This window comes from Temnothorax longispinosus, chromosome 12 (assembly GCF_030848805.1).
Source record: "Temnothorax longispinosus isolate EJ_2023e chromosome 12, Tlon_JGU_v1, whole genome shotgun sequence".
Lineage (NCBI taxonomy): Eukaryota > Metazoa > Arthropoda > Insecta > Hymenoptera > Formicidae > Temnothorax > Temnothorax longispinosus.
In genome coordinates this window covers 2,117,452-2,142,488 of record NC_092369.1, presented here as the reverse complement: position 1 = coordinate 2,142,488, position 25,037 = coordinate 2,117,452, and the positions used below count along the sequence as shown (strand labels likewise).

At 36.0% G+C, this 25,037-nt stretch overlaps 2 protein-coding genes across 8 annotated transcripts; one reads left to right on the top strand and one right to left on the bottom strand.

Annotated features, from left to right (window-relative positions):
• The first annotated feature begins 1,740 nt into the window (after positions 1 to 1,740).
• Acbp1 (Acyl-CoA binding protein 1) lies at positions 1,741 to 14,957 on the top strand. Of its 3 annotated transcripts, none has more exons than XM_071794825.1 (3): positions 1,741 to 1,770; positions 14,360 to 14,474; positions 14,564 to 14,957. In XM_071794825.1, exons 1-3 carry the CDS (start codon positions 1,744 to 1,746, stop codon positions 14,701 to 14,703), a joined length of 282 nt encoding a protein of 93 aa, XP_071650926.1. In that variant the 5' UTR covers positions 1,741 to 1,743; the 3' UTR covers positions 14,704 to 14,957. The 3 variants fall into 3 exon arrangements, with proteins under 3 accessions (XP_071650926.1, XP_071650928.1, XP_071650927.1); XM_071794827.1 differs by lacking the exon at positions 1,741 to 1,770 and adding an exon at positions 11,903 to 12,061; XM_071794826.1 differs by lacking the exon at positions 1,741 to 1,770 and adding an exon at positions 14,034 to 14,072.
• Positions 14,958 to 15,050: 93 nt separating this feature from the next.
• On the bottom strand, positions 15,051 to 23,395 carry LOC139822790 (dnaJ homolog subfamily B member 6). Of its 5 annotated transcripts, none has more exons than XM_071794813.1 (8): positions 23,163 to 23,395; positions 19,747 to 19,853; positions 19,462 to 19,571; positions 17,958 to 18,068; positions 16,990 to 17,166; positions 16,622 to 16,886; positions 16,414 to 16,503; positions 15,051 to 16,057 (listed from the first exon to the last, which is right to left on the bottom strand). In XM_071794813.1, the coding sequence occupies exons 2-8, from the start codon at positions 19,809 to 19,811 to the stop codon at positions 15,889 to 15,891; spliced, it is 987 nt and encodes a 328-aa protein (XP_071650914.1). In that variant the 5' UTR covers positions 19,812 to 19,853; positions 23,163 to 23,395; the 3' UTR covers positions 15,051 to 15,888. The 5 variants fall into 5 exon arrangements, with proteins under 5 accessions (XP_071650914.1, XP_071650917.1, XP_071650916.1 ...); XM_071794816.1 differs by lacking the exon at positions 23,163 to 23,395 and adding an exon at positions 22,735 to 22,755; XM_071794815.1 differs by lacking the exon at positions 23,163 to 23,395 and adding an exon at positions 21,172 to 21,195.
• Between the last annotated feature and the right edge of the window lie 1,642 nt (positions 23,396 to 25,037).

The following is a 25,037-nucleotide window of genomic DNA, read 5'->3' as shown; positions in this document are numbered from 1 at the left end:
AAACGGAACCAGTGGCTTTGAAAACCCTTTGAAATTTTTTATGCAAATAGAACCATATTTTGAATTTTTTGCTCATATCGAATTTGCTACTTTAAATTCTTGAATTTTTATTTTGAATTTAAAATCAGCGGTTTCAAAAATCTTTAAATACAAAATTTTATGTAAATTGAGTAATTTTTTGCACTTTTGATCCGCCATTTTGAATTTCTCAATTTTGGTTTCAGATTTGAATTTAGCGACCCCAAAAACAAAATATAGTATTCCGTTTTAATTACTGCGATATAAGTACCTTTTTTGAATGTGCGGATATTTTCGTCATTGACAGTCAAGGAATTAAATATTTTTCTTCCTAAGCTCTCGCGGAATCGATTACGAAATTTAAAAGTTTTATACGTTCATATTAGATGGTCATTAAATTTTGGCACGATATTTTACTCATTCTTATCGTATGCGTGCGATATATGATAGGAAGATTTTGTTTTCCGGGCGCGATTACGAGATTTAATGATTCTGATTTCACAGAGCAAATCAGATGTGTTTGGAGAGTCATTAAAAAAATAGGGATATCTCTACCATTCATAGATTCGACTTGCTACGATTTCGCGCGAAATAGAATTGATGAATTCCAATCGTAAATCTATTTTAAATCACAAGTTCATCTAAAATAATCGAGCCTGCGAGATGTGAAAATCACGAAAGATGTAAATGAAAAGTTTCAATCTATTATTTCACTTCTTTCTCTTATTAGATCAAACACGCGTGTATATATATATATATATATATATATATATATATATCGATCGCATGCATTTTTATGAATCTAAAAATACTCCGAAAACATTATCGCGCGCGGATATGATTAATAAATAACACTACGGTTATATTATATCAGCTATAGGAATTTGTATACTCGCCTGCCGACAATGAGTCATGATAAACCGATTAGATAGCGATAGCGAAACACCGAGTCTCCGTAATTAGTTTTGAATTATTTGCGATGAATCAGAATAAATAATTCAGTCGAATATCCTCTTTTTTTTTTCCACAACAACTTGGTGAAGAATCGCGGCTTCCGTTGTTAAAAGAAACAACTTGTTTATCTGCGCGCAACGTGAATCATAAGTATCGAGTAATGCGAACGTGTTTTGTTTCCCTAGCTCTATTTAGCGTCTCTCGTTGAGAAACGCGTAAATCATTACGTGCGATTTATCCTCGATGATTCGAAGCGAGTCATAAATAAAGTAGCGAATCTCGGCATAATTTTTGACCTCCGAGCATGTTATCGTATGACAATGACAGTGCGCGGGCCTCAATAGCGGCCATATTATAATTTCCTCATTATGGGCATAATTGTGTACAATCCGTGTCTCAGATTACCATACAAACGTATCCATCATCGCGCAACGTGCAAGCGTGTGCAAGGACGCACGCGCGCGGGCTCGTATGACAATTGTACACATGATATACGCAGTACTTAGTATCGTATAGCCGCGCGTCTCGTAGCAAGCGTGACTCGTTAATAAATATCACCTGATTTACATCGATTACAACGTTCGATTTTTGCGCTGTTTTTCTCTCTCGCGTAATGTCGTGAAACTCGATGCGGCCTCAATGACGTGTCTTAACTTTTCAATAGGTGTTCCCGATATCGAAAGGAAGTTCTTTATCTTTACCTTTCGCGTGATATCGAACTTTGCTATATCGATTGACACACGAGTCGAACGGCATGATTTCAGTAAACGAATGCGGCACGGCATGGACACGATACGTGTACGTACTATCTTTGTTTACGCTAAGGTTTCCTAGAAAAATTACTAACAAAATTGCAAGAGAAAAACATTTTAGCGGCAGAGATATCGAGAATTTCTAAAATTCCTTATATGCGTAAAACTTGATGAGTGATGATCATTAAGGTCAAACGCATTAAGTTTTTACGAAGCCACTTAACGTTGATGCCTAACGATAGACTTATTTACCAAGTATACTCGCGGCCAGTTCACGTAGCCTTATACATTCTCTCAAACGCTTCTAATCATACATTTTGCATCAGAAATTTTTTATTCAAGTTTTTTACTTTACCATCGTGTTCAGTTCTCGTAGGATTCTTTTTTGTTTTCTTTTTCTTTGTAAAAACTAAACGAGTAAAATATATGAGCAATGGCTCGTTTGTAGAAAAGTCTAAAGAAGAAGTACAACAGTTTCTGATTTCAGAGACTTTAAAATAATAAAATAATAAAAAGAAGCGTTTACACGCAGACAGAGGACGGAGGCTTATAATAGCATAAAAACACCCTTTTTTTCGATATTTGAGCGAATAGAATCCTAATACTTGATACATTACAATATGAATAATTTAATTATACTTATATTCTATATATAGATTATATGCAATCTTCAATATTTCAAAGTGGCATATTTGACAAAAGACCAAAATAATATTAATGATTTGAAGATTATGTAAGAGTTATTGTTTCGAAATAAAAAAAGCAATTGTAATATTATTATAGGAATATGTATATAATAGATAATTATGGCAAATATATTACAGATTAGAGTCGGGCTTAATCAAATGAGATCGAACGTATAATTTGTCACATAGTACATGCCTAAATATTTTATATTTATAGTATTTATAGAATAAGCGGCGTGAAAGAATTTTCAGACTGCAATGCCCGCAACAACTTCTCGTCAACTTCTAAAAATACTTTTTAAAATTCCAGACTCGAATCTTAAATCTTAATAGAATTGGACGTCGAGACAAGTTCGATTCGATTTTTAATCCTAATTCTGAATGTAATCCTTGTGTACGAGGATTCAATAATTGAAAAGGCGTCGATAAATAATTGAAAAATTAAATTTGCATTATCCACGCTTGTCCGGAGGCTCCTCTGGGCACTCGCCGTTTATCTATCCTTTGACGTCAGAAGCGAGAAATGAGAACTCTTGGGAATTCTTGCGTGCGATTTCCAAATAAAAAGATATATTTGTATAAAATAACATTTTAGATCACTTCTCAGCATATTTCGAAAATATTCCTCTCCCTTGACCTTGACAGTTAATAAACAGCCGTAAAATTAATGTAATACGAAGCTTATTGTTAGTCATGCAGGCTTATATGCACAGGCGCATGACTAGGTTTTGTATTACATTCATTTTACGGCTACTGTTTATTAACTGTCAAGGAAAAGGAATAAACCTCAGAGTACTTTTGTGTGCTGAAGTGATCTAAAGTGTTATTTTATGTAAACATGTATTTATTTGGAAGTTGCACGCAAGAATTCTCAACGTGTCATTTCTCGCGCCTGACGTCATCAAACAAGGATTGAAGCGGCGAGTACTTGTCAGGAGGATCAACCTTAACGTATAAATTTTATTCCTGCATTGTCGATTGTATAAAAGAAACACTTTGCTACTCTGTTACTTATCAGCTGCTTAAGTAGGTTATCATTGCTCCTTCTCCATTATCTTAGTATTATTGTCGTATGTTATTCCTCCAGTGATATTAAATGATACGGAGACAGTTGAATATGTTAATTGTATAATTAATTTTAAATATTTATTTGCGTTACATGTATGGATTGTGTTTAGCATTCCTCACATTAACGAAAGACGTAATTTAATTAGATTGTAGCTGTCAGGTATGTGGCTTAAACATCTGCTTATAATAAACCGGCTAATTATATCGTAGATTGATTCTTGGATGATGCATAGATTCCTTTAAGTATTAACAGTGGGGATTCGGATCGTAATGATATTTTAGTTTGGTTACGGTCTAATAAGACGCTTAATAACTGTTCTGGTTTTCATTTTGATTTCGGTTTTCTTTATTGGCTAAGAAATCGGAACTGTTTAAGTTACAATTCTTTCTTATTACAGTTACCGTTCCTTCAAAATTATTCTTCTACATTTTTTCTGTTCTATTAAATTATATTAAATTAAATTTTTTATTTCCTATTATATTTTTATTATTTCTATAAAAAGCATACAGTTTGTGCGCGCGCACACACATAATATGCATATACACAAGAATTGACGATAAAAATATCATTGAACGCTTAAAAAACGATTATTTTTGTCGCGATAAAAAAACATGAAATACAAGTAGATTTATATCGTATCTCGAATATTTTAACATTATTTTTCTTTGTTTTTAATAATGCGTGTGCATGTTGCGCGCACGCGCGCGTGTATGTGCAATACATTTAAGTTATAAAGATCGAAAGCGAAGAAGAAAAAGGAATTATGATGCCTAAAAAAAAAAAAGAAATTAAATATGCTATGTTTTTACATGACCTTGTACAACGACAAACACCTTCATATTCAAGGCATTACACATAACTCTCTACGAAACTCTTCCCTTCTTACAATTTTTGACGAAACATATTGAAACTAATAACAGATTGTAGATTAAGAACCGAAAAAAACTGTAGATTGCGAAAATAATTTAATTAGATTGTTTATGGATCAGGTATTACAAACTTTGTAGAATTTTGACTTAAATTTCATTCGATTAAAAAGTCACAAGAGAATTATCAATTCTAGTTCCGTCCGGATCCTTGATTAAAAGGTATGTTAAGCAATCGTAAAAAGTTACATCACCTGCAATGATCTTATTTTTGAAATACATTGTACTGGATAAGGTCTTGAGGCAGCTGCACTTTGAATTAGGTAGAGATTTTATATTTGGCTGCTGTGGTATGTCACATTGAAATATATAATTTTCCTCTAATCTAAAAATATAAAATCGAGTTTTTTTAAATTAAGTTATACATTATTATATATTAGGTATAGAGATGTCAGTGCTATAATTAAGATACAGTTTTTTATTCGTTTTTTCTTCTACAGTTTTCTTCAGTTTTACCTATTTAATAGTTGTATATTCTATTTATCCTGGATATAGTTATTGAATAATGCAATGTGTCCGTATCATCTAAATTCATATATTCGTGCGCAATCATAAAATTTTTTTGTTGCGATTTTTTTACACCATAAAAATTAGAAGTCCATGCTTTGTATTATAAATTTCTTCATACTGAGCGCAAAATGTAATATAATCATTGCACCATAGTGTATATATCTATGTACATGACCTTAAAAAGATAGAAACGAAAGAAAGAAAGAGAGAGAACGAATGTGTGTGTTGTGTGTATGTGTGCGTGTGCATGTAGGAAAGAAAAGTGTGGATAGAGACAACTTGTACTTTCAATTATCATCACAAACAAAATACCATATAATTACCATATAAAAAACACACTTAAGTATTTTCCATTCTCTCTCTTTCTCCTTTCGTCTATTTTCTATCTTTCAAGAGCAAATTTGGAAGATTTTTCAACTTTTCGAACAAGTTTGTAATATGAATGTAGAATGTACATATATATACATACACATGCATAAGAAATTTAGCGACGCAAAAGATGCCAACTACAATTTACAGCGGCGCGGCGTATCTTTGCATTCTTTCTTAATTTATACATAGATCTCTCTTCTTTTTCGGAGCAATCGTTGCGTTTGCGAACCACATTGAAGAAAGACTACCATCCGCACGTGTGTTCAAAAAATAATTTTTGAAAAATAAAGTATTATTCCAAATGTTATTTAAATGTGTAACGAGCGTGTACAATACATCCTAAAGGTTAGTAATTATTTATATATCTAGCTCCCTTCCCGCATTTCAATACACGCAGCAATATACAGGAGTTCAATTTTCCACGCATTTAATCTCTCGAATAAAGATTTTATGATTTTTTTTCTATATATCTCGAGAGTTATGGTAAACATATTAGCGTAAGATGGAGTGTCGAAGAAATGGAATACATTGGAGGTATAGCAATATACATTTCTGAAGCTAAATTTTGATAGAATGCAATTATATCTACGATACACTTATTAGAACGCAAGCATTTTTCAGAAGAATAAAATCAGGTTTGTAGGAGATTTGTTAGTTTATGATTTACAATAAAATATGTAATAAAAAGAAATGTTATGCTTTTTTTGTGTGCGTTATCATTTTCTTTATATTTTCTTTATACATATGTATATATATATATTTTTACATCTTGTAGGTGTATTTATATATGACAACAGTGCAACATTTTTTTATGGCCTCAAATCAAAGAAGCAGATAAAACTTTACATTTCTTTTTCATCAAATAAATCCATTGAAATGAGGAAAAAATCTATTACTGTAATGAGCCATCTTTTTATTGTCTCAAATTAAGAGATGCTCCTCATTCTCTTTTCAAGGTTTCATTCAAGGTTTCATTTCAAAAAATTATATTGACGAAAAAAAGAATTAAAGTACCCTTATATTTTTATCCTTAAAATATGTGCTAGTGAAAAAAACATAACCGCATAAAAGCAAAATATATTACTCACATTCGCAGCATATCATATTACGCAGTATGTGACGTAACGACATCTTATCCTATCCTATATTAGATCACATTACATTATGCTACTTCATTTTATTTATGCAAGGTTATTTTTCTTATTATAGTACACTACTTATGTTGCAGAAGAGATATACAGGATTTTGTATAATATACTGTGGAAATAAGGAGAAACATGTATATTAATCTTGCATTTAATTTAATTTTATATCTCTTATAACTCTTGACGCATTATTTTTATTCTATAGGTCTATGTACACACACGGCTTTTTGAAAACCGACAAAATTTAAATCGTGAAAATTTCTTTTATTCGACACGTTTGCTGCCAAATGCCTTTTAGCTGACTTTCCTTTTACACCAAGTGCATTATTTTGTAATAAGAACAACAACAAAATATGAAATTAGATTATAATTGAATTGTAATAAATAAAAATATTTACTAGTGCATTTCTATTATAATTAAATAACATGGTCATACGTTTACAAATATAAATAATTGTATCCCAGATAACACGCATGTCTTAAAGACGTCATATCTCGGTTTGAGACATTATGTTCACTGGGATGTTATACATACATATCAAATGTGGTCTACAATGTTGGCCGTCAATGATCAACCTGTCATAAATGGAAAGCTTGGGCGGGTACCTATATCAATGATTCCGTCATCGGAAACCGTTAGATGTTTGTAGTTGTAGAGATTCATTATTTCTATAGCAACTTATTAAACTCATCGAAAGTCTCACACGGCAGTTTTATCAATTCTCTCGTTTATGTTTATATCATTACCGTTTCGAAACGTTTTCGGTATTTCGTCGGCACATGTCTCTTCGGCTATCGATATTTAAACGAAAGATAATCACTAACGATCCACCTGAATCTTTGTCATAAGAATTTCGTGAAATCTATTAGTCTATCATTTCCGCTAACTGTTGCCAAGGGTTCGTCATCCCTGACATATATTTTTTGCTCCGCGTGCGTATATAAAAAATCTCGGAACTTATACGATTACTCGCCAACTTGTCATTTGCCTTACACCACGAGTCAGTCATCGTCGATCATCCGTCAGTGTTCAGTCAATTATTCAGTCAGTTCAGTTGCGAGTAATTATTAAATACCAGTTTAGCAGTTTAGTATTTGAGCTTTTATTCTACCATGTCTAGCATTTCTCTAGAAACAAAAATCTATCGAAAAATATGCACTTTTATCAGATAAGAATGTATAAAAGTGTTCGGTTTTTGAGAGACTCAGAATGTAACATGTATAACATGTACAAAAACACAATGTCTAGAATTAAAAAGCAACACGCGTTGTATTCGAAAACGATTCGTTAGGATTAAGCATATTAGGATTAAGCAATTGTTTTATGACGATATTGGATTGGTGGCAACTATACTAAAATTCGAGATGCGGTAACGATCACGAACAGCTGGTCGCCTCGAAACGCTCGTTGTCAAGGGTAAAAATACCGCAATACGGTGCAGCGCGACGCGATGCAGCATGCGGAATGATCGGACATAGTATCTACCTGTACGTCCATAATACGATCGAGTCTATCTTTATTCTTCGATTTTCGTTTATCGTAACGGCAAACTCAATTAAAATCAAAGCCATCGCGCTGATAATAATTCTGTAGCATTATTCGCGTAATAAGACTCTGTAAGGCCTTCCCCGCGGTATCGATCACTCGTGCAACTTGGCGACAGATGTTTTTATTGTTGCACAGTTAAAGATATAACTGATAAAGATATAAACTAATCTTATTAGCGACTAAATCTCTTTTTACGTAACTCCGTCATTATCTTGGTTGTCGAGAACATTCGATTGGAATTACACATTTTTTTGTATACACATACCTGGTTCTTGAATGCAAGACTCGTCTTACGTAAGCCTTATTTCTCGCGTGCATTGATAAAGTTTTAAATGCATAACTTTGCACATATACACGAGAGAAAGAATCCAATAAAAAAGTAGAAATTATATCATGATTTATGTATTTCTCATAAATATGACATTCTTTAATTTAAAATGTTTACGTACAGATAATCAAAATTGCAAATTTTAAGTTTTTTTAAAGCAGAGTTAGAAGAATTAGCAACTTTCAAGTCAACTTTTGTAAATGACATCCATTGTTTCCCTTGTCGCTCTATGTCTACAATGAGTCGCCGGATGCGCGTAATATAAGGCGCGCCAACGCGCTTTGTCTCGGGAACGATTGTATAAGTGCGATAGAATTACTTTCCCGAGTGTTGTCAAGACTCGTTGACACGTTTTTTCTTTAGAGAATTAGTTTTGTAATTACAAATAACATAAACATTTTTAAAAGGAAATAAATTTCCAATGGAAATCTTGGCGATAGAGGTACCAGGTACGATCGCTCGTTATACGTCCGCTCCTGAAGTAGAATATGAAGCCTGGGACACGTATTATGGAATTCCGATCGGAATTATTTAGTTATTTCCTAGATTTCTATTGTGCTTTCTAGAGAAAACGGAATAATTCTGACCGAAATCTATTTCGAAATATTCCATAATACACGTGCCCTAAACGTCACGCGCCTTATTGTTACGTGTTGCGCCTCATCAGTTACGCGCGCATCTAGACGCTAAAACGCGAGCAGCAAGAGGAAAGCAATGGGCATCAACTACGAAAAATAATCAGAAAATTGTAACTAATTATTAGTTCTGATTTAAAGTATTCGTTTTGTTTAAATCCAAATATATCCTGTTTTTAACTTAATTAATCGATCGGAACAGGATATATGTATAGTTTTCGAGAAAACATCTCTTTTTTAAGATTTACTGTTTTAACTATTTATAATTAATAATCGTAAAAAAATTATTTATACGCGATTTACTTGCATACTTGTTCATCACGACTTGCGTCATTGCTCATATCATATGACGGTAACGATTATCATTCAGTTCATTCAGTAGAGTAGAAGATACTTTTATACATGAATTAAGACACTAATTGTAAGAATGGGATTGAAAGCAATATGTACTTATAAATCAGAATCAAATTCAACAGAATCAAATTTAATTTTATTTCTTGAACTTGAAATAATGTTATAAGAATCGATATATCATATATTGCGAAATAATCGATCTCAATAAATTTGTTTTCGGACCTTAGAATGATATATACACACATGCATGATACAAAATGTATCTATAAGTGTATTCAAGGAATCGAAACTTTTGAAATCTGAAAGTCGAAAAGACGATAATTTCATTGGTAAAAAATCCCGGGGTAAAACACTTCCCAGATAGCACAGTGACGTCAAATGACGTATTAATTCCGTCATAATGCCGTCTTAATGACGTTAGAGACGGAATTAATACGTCATTTGACGTCACTGTGCTATCTGCTGGGTTATAAAAATTCAAATTAACTTGGTCAGTATATATACATGTGATTCTATCGGAAAAGCCGTTCTGCTTATATTTTTCGAAATATTCATACAAAAATTCGAACCCATCTCGTCCAGATTCGAGTTGCTTAGAAGTGATGCTTTTGTTTTTCAAAAAGAATCTAAATAGATTTTTTAATTCATTTTTATGAGATAATTAAGCCCTTTTCTAGATTCCATTATCCGATTAAATTCTGTGAATGTAACAAAACTAACAAAATGATAATTGAAATTTAAATTAAATTTTTAAGTAAAATGGAGAGAGAAATAAAACTAATGTATGTATACTACTAGCTACTTCATGTTGCTAGTACTTGGATATATTAAATAAAGCGTGAATTGGTTGATGCTAATAACAAAAAGGAGAAGTTGATTATACACGCGTACATATACTTTCTTTTCCATGTTATTAATTACAGTGTTGTGATCGATCGTCGGAAATAGACTGCCAAACATCACTAAATGATCACCAAATGAATATGGTAATATTAAGATAAAATTCCACTGTAATGGCCTTGTTCTGTAACTCTATATCTCGACGTTACCAAGCAGGAATACCTTAATCTTAATACGTATTTGTTTTATCGATAGAATGCTCGATAGAATTGTTACACGCAATTACAAAGAGTTCAGTATAAGTTTTCACTACAGTTAAGAAATACTATCCATATGTGTTCCGATATTCACTGCCAATACTGAAAATCTATAATAGTTTGCGTCACGTATACTATAGATTTTCAGTACTGGTAGTGAATATCGCAACACACCCTATATTATTTTTTGAAATAGTGATTAAATATTTGAACGAAATAATCTTTTTTTTTTTTTACGCAGCCAGTATCAGGTATGGATTACTATTTTAGAATTGATATACGAACACTCTATTATTCGTAACATCGTTTTTTTAAATTACTTTTTTACACTGACTGCGCTACTAATGTCATTTTAGTAGTCCGTGAATAAGTCCCGCGTAAAGCGATAGATACAGTTCCGCATCCAACTCGACCGTGTAGTCAAAGAGTTAATTTTATGAGATTGTTAATTTTGAAAATAATGTTAAAATCTCAAGAATGATCATTTTAATACGAAAGGCGAACTTTTAATATATCAAAATATCATAAGTAGACATCGGATTTTTTATATGCAGATTGGTGGAAAGAAGCAATTAATAAACTAACAATAAGATCATTAGATTATGTTATTTATAATATCCAACATCTTTATACTGCAACATATGTTAGATATAAATATGTTAGACATTATAAATAACATAATCTTAGTTGCGCTTTTCTACCAATCTGCATATAAAAATCCGATGTCTAATCATATAAGTATACAGTTTTCTACACAAGATGTGTTGGAGGATGTATAAGTCGATGTAGGACAGAATATGATATAATAAAGGGTTGTAACCTTCATTTTTTATTGAAGAGTTATTATTATTAGTGAAATTTGTTTATGTATCTTCAATTGATGATATTTCTTAATCTTAAAAGTTATAAGGGGTGGAAAAGTTTTAATTTATTATCGCTTATTTGAAACAGAATTATAGTCATATATAATATAATAATATATTATAAATAATTTTTAAATATAATCTCGTTGACAAAGAGTCAACGTAGCGTCTTTGTAGACGAATTTCTCGGCTTGTTGCATTTAGAAATGTCATTTTAACTTTTATTACGTAATACTTTTGAATGTAACTGCAATTTCAAAATAAAAAGATGACATTGACGTGAAAACAAAAGTATATCAAAGCAATGTATTGGCACAAAATAAAAATGTTAATATATATGTCATTTAATTTTAGAACTCACAATTTATCATTTTACAAATATAATTCATTATCTCAGATTAAATATATGTATATAATATTAGAACATACTAAAATATCTGTAATTTTTATCTAGTATCGAGTAATATAGCTCATAATCAAATAAACAGGAATTAAGGACACATCGAACCATTTATCGATGTAGTCTAAATCATGTCAAAGGTTGTCAGTAATGTCAGCGATTAAAAATTAATCGTTGCTTTAAGCTGGACTATGACCACGTATGTCATCGCGTATATACGCCGGCCACCGGCCTGACCGGCCACGTACGTGAACCGTGAACGTCTAGTCGTTCCTTATCGTGGCATCCGTTAACACGAGTCTCGTAACCTCTCATACGATTCTCTCTCGGCATCACAGCCTAGTCGTTATAAATTTGCGTCTAAAATTCCAAACTAATATTCTGCATTATGTCGCTGGACGAAGTAAGGACAACGAACATGCTTTATTTTTACAATACGTTTTTACCATAACTCGAATAGTGTGACACGCGAAAATGGAGCGTATCTCCGTGCTCACCTCTTCTCCCCGTCTCCGGAACGTTAATTTAGAGCGAGTGAAGTTAGCAATTAGTAGGTACTAGTTTCTATAGTTTGATCGATGAGATTAGTGACGTTTGTGATTTGTTTCAATTGTTCTTTAAATACTCACATCAGCACGTGATGATCGCGTATATCGAACTGATCGTTATTTCCCAAATTATTTTAAATTAATAGGCGATATCCTAACGCGGTGTGTAGTATGTATAGTATATACGCGGTTCTCTTAGATAGCTTCGTTGAAAAGCTATCTAAACTCATTAATTTTGAAGAGGTTAAGAACTAACGATCAGTCGATAAAAAAGAGAAATTTAGTAGGTTAAACGCAAACGCTGATATTTTCATGGAGACGTGTAGAGGTCTACGTTAGAATAGGTTAAGATAAGATTAGGTTAGATCTTAGATCAGCTAACACATATTCGTAATTTCGTATGTACATACATAGTCCGGGACTATAAATATTTTAACGTAATATCCGAATTATTCGAAATAATTATTACCCAATTAATTATTTAAATCCATGTGTTTGTCCTAATAATTCTAATAATTCGAATCATAATATCGGAAGAGCCGAATTTGTGCATTTAGATCCGAAATACAACAAATTGAGCAGGAAACCAATAGCGCGCAATAGATTGACAGCAAACTTGATCAGAATCTCATACCAAAATCATAGCCTTTTGTGTTCGCATTAAACTCGTGTTCTGTCGACAGAGCAATGTGTGCAAATTGGCAGCAGAAATCATACAGTGTTTCTACTCACATTTCACATTGCCTGTCAGCAAACTCTGTTGCGTTTCTCTGGCAACAGTGTGACAATATCGTGTGATAGAGCGGCTTTCATGTGAAATTTATCTTTCTGACATAAAAAATTCTACGGGCTCTGTTCAGAATCTGTCTGCGCAGGTATGGCTATCTGGGAGAATATAATGACAGATTGACTGTAGAAACTAAGTAAAATCTGCCATTTCATAACCATTTAAATGATGTATTTCATTTAAATGTTTATTAAATGAAATGGATAGATTCTGCCGATAATCTGCTATTAGATTATATCGACCAACAAGTAATGCAGATATAGATAATGTACCAGATCTGATGGGATAACTGAGCAAATCTGCCGTAAATCTATTGTCATACCGCGGGCAGTTTGCTTACTGATGACAATGAGTATACAGGGCGTTCCCCAGGTTTTTCCGTGCAAACCTTATAGTAATATGTTCTATGAGCAGAATAAATAAGAAAAAATACAAACATTGGTCTCAAAATGCTTCATTAGAAAGTTATAGCAAAAGTTAGCTTAGAATATACCCGTGTAATTACGTATACCATAAGTGATACATTTATCTTATCCGCTTCTTCGTGCTTACTGTTTGAAATGATTGAAGGTGATTATAAAAGCTTGTATAAACATTAGTAACGAGCAATACCTTGTAGACCATTATCTCAAAATGCCACAATTTTCACATTTCGTACTTTTGTTATAATTTATAAATTTCGAACGAAGCATTTTGGGATCTACGTAACATTTTTTCTTATTTCTGCTCATAGTACGTACTATTCAAGTTTGTACAGAAAAATCTGGGACAGGGTGCACGCGCGCGCGCGTGCATACACTGAGGATCTACATAGCATGAAAAAATTATACATTCAGTAGGAAAAGCAAGAAGAGCTAAATAAATAAAGAGCTAGCTAACTTAGCGATTAATCTTCCGTTCTGTTTCTTATAATTGTGAGATCCGACTCTTCGTACATTAAGATCCGAATCATCCGAACAGTTTGGATATCCAAACTTGACTAATAGAATAAATTTAGTGAATTAAAAGAATTCGAATATTAGTAGATCGAGATCATATTTGTAGTTAATATAAATATGCTGCGAGATACCGCTTCAAGCGTGAGTTCCACCAACAGTTTAATCGATTTGATCAGATCGGTTAATCGTTAATTAAATGATGATAATCCTAGTTATGATACAGATAAAAAAAAATAAAAATTTTATATTTTACTTGGAATTAGCGTCAAATTATATCGTTGGTGTGTACGCTACTCTTGTCCCGATAAATTAAATCATCCAAATTGCTTATGATTTCTATTAAATTTAATAACATTTCACCAAGTAACATTTCAAAAAGCATTTTCTTTTTATCAAGTGATCACATAAACACACGTTTCTATTCTTAGAGATTTAATAATGCGGCTATAGCGGTAAAGGAATTGGCTGCGCAGCCAGAAGACGAAGATTTACTCGAGTTGTACGCATTGTACAAGCAATCCACTGTTGGCGATTGTAATACAGGTACATTTTTACGAAATTTTATGCGCCCAGTTCATGCTTATTGTGTACATACAATTGCAATGATCCTGGTAAACCTTTTTTTTTTTTAGAGAGACCGGGTATGTTGGATTTCAAAGGAAAAGCGAAATGGGACGCTTGGAATGGTAAAAAAAGCATGGAACAAGAAACGGCGAAAGAAGAATACATTGCTAAAGTGGAGGCACTAATCGCTTCAATCGGAAAGAAGTAGTTGATTCATTGTTACGTTTACACGCGCACATAAAGATTTGCGCGTGATCTTATTTGAACGCATTTCTATTAAAACTTTTTCACCATCGATGAAAAGCACTCGGAATATTATGTAATTCGCGTGTGCAATTATATTTGTGCAATGTATATTTGTATAGATTGTATAGATAGGAATGCACTTTTTTTGGTTTCACATTTGTGTGAATTTTGTATCCAATGATTTATTAGAATCAGCATAAAACTACTTGTCGCATATGTCTCTGTTATAATTGACTTCCCCTTTCCGAACAGTAATTTGATCTCTGCCGTTTGCAATAGTTCCATACTCTGACTTTATACTCAAGATAATTAGTGTATATTAATAATGTATTTCTATAACATTTTTTTCCCTTATCATTATATACACATATGTAAATAGCTAATCGAAGAAAATACGATCGAAAACGGTTCTTCTAACACAGTTTCTCAACGATGTGTCTCAGCGTATATTTAGCTAAAACTTAAATCGGTAAATAACGCTAGGGCCAACGACAATAAAAATACGCAGCGACGAAAATAAATTATACTATTAATCGATACGAGATGCATAAGATACTTTTATCATTTTGAGAAATTATATATATAAGTTTTGCGTCAGTTCTGTAACCTAGCGATAATCGATGCTCAAGTTAGCGAACGGCATCGGTTACGTTACATCGTACAACAAGGTAGAGACAAGGCAGATGTTACTTGTAAATTAGTCTCGATTCGCGGCGTATAAGCGATACGCTATCGCAAGTACCTAACTAAATTCAAAAACAACTCGTTTTTACAAAGCTAAACGGCTAAACGACTCAACGACGACGACGGATAGCGGGCCGCTTTGCTCTCAAAATTAAAAGTCGACAAATCATGATTTTCTTTTAAATAAACTTTATTATACGAACCGCGTGGATATGTCAAGCCAGTCATTTATAGGATGTTATTCTTTCCCTCTTTAATTCGTACACAGATTAGCGATTTTTTCTTTATTATTCATCAACTTATGAATTTCTATCAGATCAGATAATAATGGATAGAATAGCATATATATATATATCAACAGGACGAAAATTTTCCCCGGGATCAAATTTGTATCGAGTATATCAGGAGCGCACACTCGTCGACTTTGATACACACAAGGAACTTGAGACAAGAGCGAAGCAATTTATTTCCTCTTACTTCTATCGTGCTTCTTACTCATGTGCGGATGATGACGCGTCTTTACTCTGCTAGCTTTTAGATAGTCGCCGTGGGTCGCGCTCGAGCTGTGGCTACCCATCGTGTTATCGTTGACGTTCTCACAGACTTGACGACTCGTCGATGCTTCGTCGAACCTAACACACACACAAACAAACGAGATGACGGAAAATTGAAGCTCGTGTAAGAGGCAATTCGCTCTTGTTTTATATAAATTCCAATTATTAACGCTCCGATCACTCGGGCTTAGAGAGCCTATCTCACTATCATCGATTGTCAATTTCGGCGAGTAAGAGCGCGCGGTTAAGAGCGTGTCGACGTGATGTTACGTTCTCGATGAAACGATGATAAACAACTGCGAGGGGAGGAACTGTGTCGAGAGATACCAACGCGGAGATACCAAGTACTCGTTTATAGATGTTCTAATCGTGACGACAGGAATTTCTCAATTGCCAAGGAGAGATCGAGCGAATGAGATGTGTTTTAACTGTACGTTATTGACTGCGGTACGCCATTCACTGTCTTCGATTTCAGTACATCATTTTCATAAGACATTATCGTTTCTTTTCCATTTTCAAAGACTCTGTAAAAGACACGAAAAGGAGAAAAGATTAGAAATACAATTAGAATATAGATGTAACGCCGCCGGATCTTACCAGATACAGTGTACATACGTGTTGTATCGAATATATGAGACTTACTTTTTGGTCGTAATTTTCTTTCCATCGATGAAACGAGTAGAGGTGCTGGTACGTTTCACAGCAGTACCACCGCTCATTCCGTCGAAACTAGTGAAAGTACCAAAGGAAGCGAAGTTTCCTGCGGTACCGGCATTCTCCATTAAATCATTAAACGGCAAACGAAAGCCGAATCCAAAGGGTCCGAAGAAAGAAGTACTCAGACTGTTATTAGCCGAGTGACCGTGTCTTCCTCCAGCATTTCTTCGTGGACCACCGCCGTGAAAACCTGCAAATTTCAATGTTTGTAACGTTTGTGACCTTTGGTAACCTTAGTATATTTCCTATCTGGGTGTATTTGTATTATTAGTTATAGTATTAGTAGGCTTTACCGGCGAACAAGTCTTCGAACGGTATCCCATCGAAAAATTCTCTAAATACTTCCTCAGGATCTCTGAAAACGAACGTGCCGCCGAAGTGCGCGTCAAAGTCATCTCCATGGCGTCGTTTGCCCCCAGGCATTTGAAGACCTTCCTTGCCATACTGATCGTAAACACGTTTCTTCTTGTCTAAAAACGTTAAAGCGAAACATTTATTATTTGGCTTTCGATCGTAATCACCATCTCAATTCTGCTCCTTTCAACCAAAACCCAACAAGCGAGGTTTCTGCAAGGCTTGCCAAAGGTTAGTCCAAAATATCGATGCGTAAGTTTGGAATATAATGCGAAAAGAGAGTCTCGGAGAGAATTTATCGTATATCGCTTCGTATGTCGTATTAAATATATCGCTTAGCTTAGCTTGCTTAGCTAAGACGCACTGAATTTTTCATCAGGGGTATAACTCTCTCGACCAAGTTATAATTCGCTAGCTGTTAGCACACGCTGACAATAGAATGCAGGCAGGGTTAACTGCAACGCGTTATAGCTATTCCGTATTCGATATGGATTCTAAAGATCAGAGCAAACTCGAAAAAGATATATTTCTTCCATTGCCATTTTCAAAGAGAGAGACAAAAAATTATGAGCGATCGAATGTGCGTTGCATCTCGATATTCGTATTCGGCGAAATCGTTTCGATCAAAGAGGGATATTTATAGGATTATGAATCAAATACTAGAACGATCTTCATAAATAGCCGTGTCGCGCCGTAATTCAACTTGCAACTCAAAGTTGTTGAATATTCTAGCCATCGCGTCAAACGTTCCGCGCCCGTTCTCGGCGGCACCTGAATCCTTTCGAAAGAAGAGGAGAAGAGACGCGAAAAAACATTGTAGCACGTTATTAAGGTAAGTAAAAAAAAAAGGAACTATAGTAAACAATGCTTTGAGCACTCGGCAAATCGTATTTTTTTCAAGTGGTACCGAAATATCGCTGGAAGGGAGAATCAAAGAAACTCCGGAAGGTGAATCCACGGCCGGGCCTTGACGCCGCCCTCTGATACAAGCGCTGATCGTAAGTGCGTCTCTTCACATCTGGAAAGATTTTCTATATCGCCCCGATCTTTTTCGTTACACACGCACAAACTACACGCATACATCTCTCGTTTGTGCTCGAGTTCGTTCGTTCGAGCTCGTTTCGCGTTCGACAATCTATAAATCCACAATCTATCACATTCTATACAATCTGCGAAGGAGCTTTCTTACTTTTCGCGTTGACGTTTTGGCTAAAAAAAGCGGCGACTACTCGTCGGTGTTTAATCGTGTTAATCCTACAGATCTGAGACTATTCCGATAACTTCGGCGACATGATTCAATAAATATTTTCAACTATGTTTCCTGTGTATAACTATGTATTTTTAACTATCTCTCACGCGGAGCCACGCGTCATCCAAAAACATTTGATTGATTAAACGAGATTAAATAAATTAATGCAACCTCACATAACTACATTAATATTAATATAGATTGTTTGCACTTATAGGTTCGATCCTCATCCTTTCTAAAACTAGTCTTTAAAAAACCGCATCGTAAAATTGATCAGATAATAACCAGGGCGTGATTTCCAGCATAAATAGATGGGATCAAGTTCAATACATACTTAAAATTGAATTTTTCACAAGTAGTATTCGAATATGTTATGTTATCGTAATATATAAGTTATCATTAAAATTGTAATAAAAAGATATTTGTATGCATGTATATATTTACATACACACATTATGTTTTATACTTTACACATAAAATTTGTAGTAAAGTACTCATAAAAGGTTCAAACATGTATGATCTAGGTTTCATTATTCTTAAGGCGATCAAATATAACACTATATATGAACATCGGTCAAAGACTGAAGATTAAATATACGAGAATTATGTCATAAATAGGTTCAAAATATAAAAAGTAACGATAAGAGTAACTGTTAAATTCGTTATCGTTACAGTTACAAAAAGAAAAAAGTAACGTCGTTGCCAGTTTATAATTCGCAATTAATATTAGGCGACGATAAAAAATATATTCACTTGTTGAATACGCGTTAAATATATAATAACTGTTATTTACTTGTTAGGGTTTTCCAAAAATACACTATTGCGACAGAAGAGTGATAGTTTACGATTTATTTTAATCTCTCTTAATTGACGAGCAAGCATAGGACGATTAAAATCATTCGCGTGGCTCTGATTGCAGCCAGGCTAGCTAAAAAGTTGTAATAATTTTGAAAAACGTTTTTATTTCACATCACCAAAGTTATCGGAATCTCCCCACGCTTTTATGAGAATCTAATTAAAATATCGTCAGATCTCGACACGCGTCTCACAGAATATCAATTTATTTTTGTAGCTGAAACATCATTTCTTACCGCAGTCTCCTCGTTCTGAATAATTATCATTGTCTCTGTACGTGTCTGTCGTGTCTACTGCATATACCTACCGTCGCTCAAGACTTCATACGCTTCTGAAATTTCCTTGAATCTCTTATTCGCCTCTTCCAAATTCTCTGGATTCTTGTCCGGATGCCATTTCAATGCCAACTTCCTATACCTGTGGAACAAAAATATGCCGGATATTGCGTTAGCGAGGAGCTTGTCAAAAACACGACTGGGCAACGATCATTTCGCAAGATTTCGTAATTTGATTCAGATCGTTTACAACAAGACGGACGAAAGGGGCATAAGTAGTAGTAGATGAGGGAAGTCAACGGACGGATCGAACTTACGCCTTTTTGATGTCAGCGCTGGTAGAGGTCCGCTGTACTTCGAGCACTCTGTAGTAATCCACCATCGTTCGGCACGTTCGGGGATGAATCAGGATCTAGGAAACCACCTGTCGGACAATGCGAGAGAATCAACAGATGCGGGAATCGACGATATTGATTCCGATTCCAATACCGCGACAGGTTGAAAAAAAAAAAAAAAAAAAAAAAAAAAGAGAAATAGAAAAGAAACGTACGATCGAAAACCAGATGTCGATGTCACGAACATCGTCATGCTTCCTCGAGCGGTAGCTTCCGATAGCGATAGGTGCGATGGCGCGATTTTCACCACGCGACAATCTCTAACGTCCCGACGCGACGCGACGCGACGTTCCGACGTGAAGTCGACGGTAGAACTGCGCGCGGGTATCGTTAACGATTTTAAATCGAGCACAGATAGGAACACGCACGCGCGAGCGAGCGTGTTACTAATTGTAAGCGTGGCGCAACGGCGAGATCTCGATGGGAGACCGAAAGCGCGGAAGCCCGAAGACGAAATGACTAAAGTTAGCTAAGCCGACTATCGAAAATAGTTGGAAATATAGAGGTGGAGGTCATTACGATAGCGTGAGTCGCGCTACTACCGGCATCGGTCGCCGCCGCCGCGCCGCCGCCGCGCCGCCGCCGCCATCACCACCACCACCAATACATCGATTCGACGCTCAACTTTAAAGCGACTCGCTTTAAATCTAATTAAATCGAATTGTAGTTGGAAACAAAGCGAGAGAAAGAGGAGGACCGGAGATGCGCGCACGTCTCTTCACGATCTTTCACCATATCGTGACGTTCGTCGGATCGTCGCTACTTCGACCGATACTACTTTTGCTCTCGCGATAACTGGCTCTCCGCCAGGCGCCAAGTAGAATCGCGTTCGTCTACTCCCTGTCGGAAAGAGGAAATCTCTCGGCGGCGAGACACGTGGAGGACGAGAGGACCAGCCGAGATAAGACGGGTAGACGGGCGTACGTGCTTTTTACCTAGGAATAGTGCGAAGCTACTTGCTCGAGAGTGACTCACTCCACTTTGGGATTCGATTTTGGTCTACCTATGCGCGCTACCTACGCACACGTGTGTTTCTCTCTCTCTCTCTCTATCCTTGTCCGCCTGTCTCAGGTGAAGTCGCGGCCAGCATGCTCGTCATCGCGACGTGGGTGCTTCGCGCGACGCGACTGCGTAACCCGGCCCTCAGACCCGGACCGTGTCCAAAATCGAGACGCAAAACGTCTTATGTCCTGATTTTGGACACGCGTGCTGTCTGGGCCGCGACTGGAAATTGTTCGTTTCACCTCGACAATCGTTTCGATCGCTTGATCGCTTAAATCGAATCCCCACTCCCGACCACTCTTTTATCTCTCACGCGTTAACGTAATCGCAAAATTTCTTCCAAACCTTTGGTAGTTTATATCTCGGTTTCCGGCAAGATACATATCCTCCTGTAGCTCCTTCAGTCCTCCGACTGAGCGAGCCTTCCGATCGATCAAACTTGAGAGAACCGATTTCGCGCGCGCGAGGAAACGAGCCTCGCGAGACGAGACGAGACATTGCATGCCTACATGTCTCTGTCCCTCTGTCCGTCAATTTGAAAGAGGATACGCGTTCGCGAGAGACGTGTGCGAGAGGGAAGCGATTCGAGCGATTCTAGTGGGCGTCCTTATGCTCTTACAGAGAAGCGTGACGTCAGGTTTACTTATTTGGCCAGAGAACGACATATCGAAGGCAAAGGATTTCGCGCGACGACGCCGACGACGCCGACCGGCCGACCGGCCGACCGCGACGTTGCGAAAGCCCGTGTCCTCGCTCGCGCGAATCTCTTTTCCGCGCGTTATCCTTGTCTCGGACACGATTCAAATATTATCGCGACGATTGCTACGCTGTTGATCGCTCTTATCGCTTATCTTGTTACTTCTCCGCAAAGCAAATGCGCATCGTTTTCACAATTTTCTAATACATTGCTCGCGTGGAAAGCGACTTGTGTTTCACAGGAAACGGTTGTTTCAACATTGATTTATGTCCCGATAACAGCAGACTGATCTCTCACGGATCGAAGGAAACTACGTTTCAGCATTTCAATATGCTATTTTCTGAACTCTACAGAGAGTGAATTGTTCTGATTCAAAGGAAAGTATTTTGAATTTGTTAGGATTTGCTTTAGATACCTAGCACAGTTATATCGTATCCCATTTTTTACACACACACACAAAATAATAAAATTACGTTAATAGAAAATAACAATGGGCTTATTTTCATCTTTTTCTAAATGTAACTCGCGATGGATAAACGTTTTAATTCGATATATACAAATTAATATATTAAAATTTATAGTTTACATAAATTTATAATTAATATTAATTATAAATCGGTGTAATGTTCCGAAATATCTAATAATGTTTCAAATGCTTCATTATCAATATATAATTGTCATAAGCGATTCATTAACAAGAATGCTCGTTTCTTCCAATTACTCAATATGATGCAATGTCTTGAACAGACACCTAATACAATTCAATATTATGATTCTTGATATCTCACCCTGCATTGTGTATTGTGTGCCGTAACCTTTGCCCCGAGTCAAGGTTAGACGGCGAGACATATATAACTGTAATATCAAGCAAGAAAGTCGTCATCATTTGACTAAGGTAGACCTGATTTACGATCGAAACTAGGACCATAAATATAATACTATATACTGCGAATATCTTATCTGTAATTAACAATTATATTATATATACATTCCTAATGGGCCTTGAGTGTAGATGCTCTATTGAGAATCTATTGTGGAAAAAAATTACAGAAAGTCACTCGGTGTACTCGTATAGATAAAATATCATTATCGTCGTAGTGATATTACAAACAAAGTAACGGAAACGATCGATGGTAAACTTGAGAATAATAACACAGCCGAATGAAATTTTGCCACACCACGTAGCGTCAACGTTAACCTGGTTTACCTACCATGACCTACCACGAGCGCGCTTTATCAACTGAAACTACTGAAAGTGGTGTCCTCGTTTCCTTCGTACTTAAATACTTTTACGCCGAGATATTCCAAGACGCTTTAGCAAACAATACGGAACGTACGAATACGTGCCTGTGGCGGCTGTGGCACGTATAGACATTAGCTCGGGCTCGGAACTCGGAATCAGTCGGTCGGAACGCGCGAGGCGCGAGGGCTCAATGGGCTCAATGCGTTTACGTAAAATGACATTTTTCTTGGAAAGAGTTCATTCGTTCCTGGAAGCTTCGGACGCGTGTATAAACGCGAAAAGTTTACAGCCAAAAAGCGGACAGAAGCATGTAACGCGTAACTATGCGACAATTGATTTCACGATTGCATGGCACTCGGTGACATGACTCGGTTACAAGTTGCCTTCGGTACTTACCGAAAATGGCTCCTGTTCGTTGCACGTTAATCGCCAATCGGCACTCTCAATCGATTTTAATGGTCCAAAGTAAACCGTTTTTGTCTCTCGATTGGAAAGAAAGTACACACACATTCGCGAACAAAAGTAGAGAAACGCAACAATACCATGAAGTTGACTCAACAAAGCTTTCGATATACAATGTGGACGGTTCGATTTTTCTAGACGTGGTGCAGCTGGTCTGGTACTATATTACATTCGTGGACACCGATTCGTCCTATACTAGTGATGAAGCAAGTCTGAAAGATGTCCACCCTGGTACCTGTTTCAAGGTATGGGACGAATCGTTGTCCACGGATGCTCGTTTCCGTTACGCCAGCAGCCAGCACAAATATCGGCTGTCTCATGAAGCGTATTTATTATTACGTGGCGTATTGATCAATAAGTCAATATATATTCGGAATATATAATAAATATATATTTGGACGTTGGAGAGAGAGAGAAAGCAAAGATTCTAACAATAAAGGTGCCTTTTCATGCTGACGCTCGACGCTTGATTTGGGCGTCAAAACTGGTCACGTGACCAACTTCATCGATAAGAAGGCGAAATAGCATCAGATATGCGAGCGTCAAAACAAGCAATTGACTGAAATGAGCGTCAAGCGTCAAGCTGAACACAGTTGAGCTTTTGCCATTTGACGCTGGAATTAAAAAGACTATCACGTGACCTATCACGTGATCAAGTTTGACGCCCAAATCGAGCGTCGAGCGTCAGCATGAAAAGGCACCTTAATGGCTCTCGCAAACTAGACGCGATGAGCGATATCCAATGAGAGTTCTGCTTTTCCAGTGACGTCCGGAAAAAGCAGAGCTCTCATTGGCTATCGCTAATTGCTCATTGCTCATCACGTCCAGTGTGCGAGGGCCATAAGTGCAAAAAGTGTAAGCAACACAAACAGACCAAGGGGCTGCGCACAATGAAAGGAATATGGAACAGAGAATAGGGAACAGTTTAATATTAAAAGCTGATTTATAGAGGCCGTAACCGTTGATTTAAGCCGTAATCTTTAAGAAATTGACCAATCACAGTCGATTGTTCTTCTCACATTCGACTGTGATTGGTTAAATTACGGCCTCTATAAATCATCTTAACATATTCATTGTGCATGTGGCATACATACAGAAATAGAATAAAATTTCATCACTGTTCCTTAGCGCTATTCCTCTGTTCGTCTATTCTGTGTTAATAAATTACATATATTAATGCATTTCATATATTATAATATTGAACTGTTCCCTATTCCTTTCATTGTGCGCAGCCTTTAATAGCCGTATTCATAGTCCTTCCTTGAAAAAGGATTCCTTGTTCCTCATTCTACATTTCATAAATTTTAAGGTTCCTTGATCGATCAAGGAAGGTTAATGAAATGTAGAATAACTAATAAGGAACAAGGAATCCTTATTCCTCAAAAAAGGACTATGAATACGGCTATAATGCATATATTATTTATTCTTGTTTAATATTTGGTGAACAATAAGGATAAATGATTCTGCACATTGTGCGTGAAACGGGGTCTGTTTCTTTTAGATGCACTGGCTGAACTAGGCTGAACTGGTGCAATAAGTTAAAGCGAGACAAGTATATATTTTGTCTCACTCTAACTTACTGCATCAGTGTGCGCCAGTTCAGCTAGTGCAGCTAAAAAAAAACAGGGGACACGGTTCTTGAAACAAGGTAAAAATTACAAAAGTGAGGAAATTCACTAGAGTATCTATTATGGATTTCATTGGTTGATATCTAGTAAATCTGTTCACTTTTGTAATTTTCACCTCGTTTCAAGAACCGTAATTGACCGTAATCGACCCACCCAGAGCCACGAACGCATTTAGGGATTG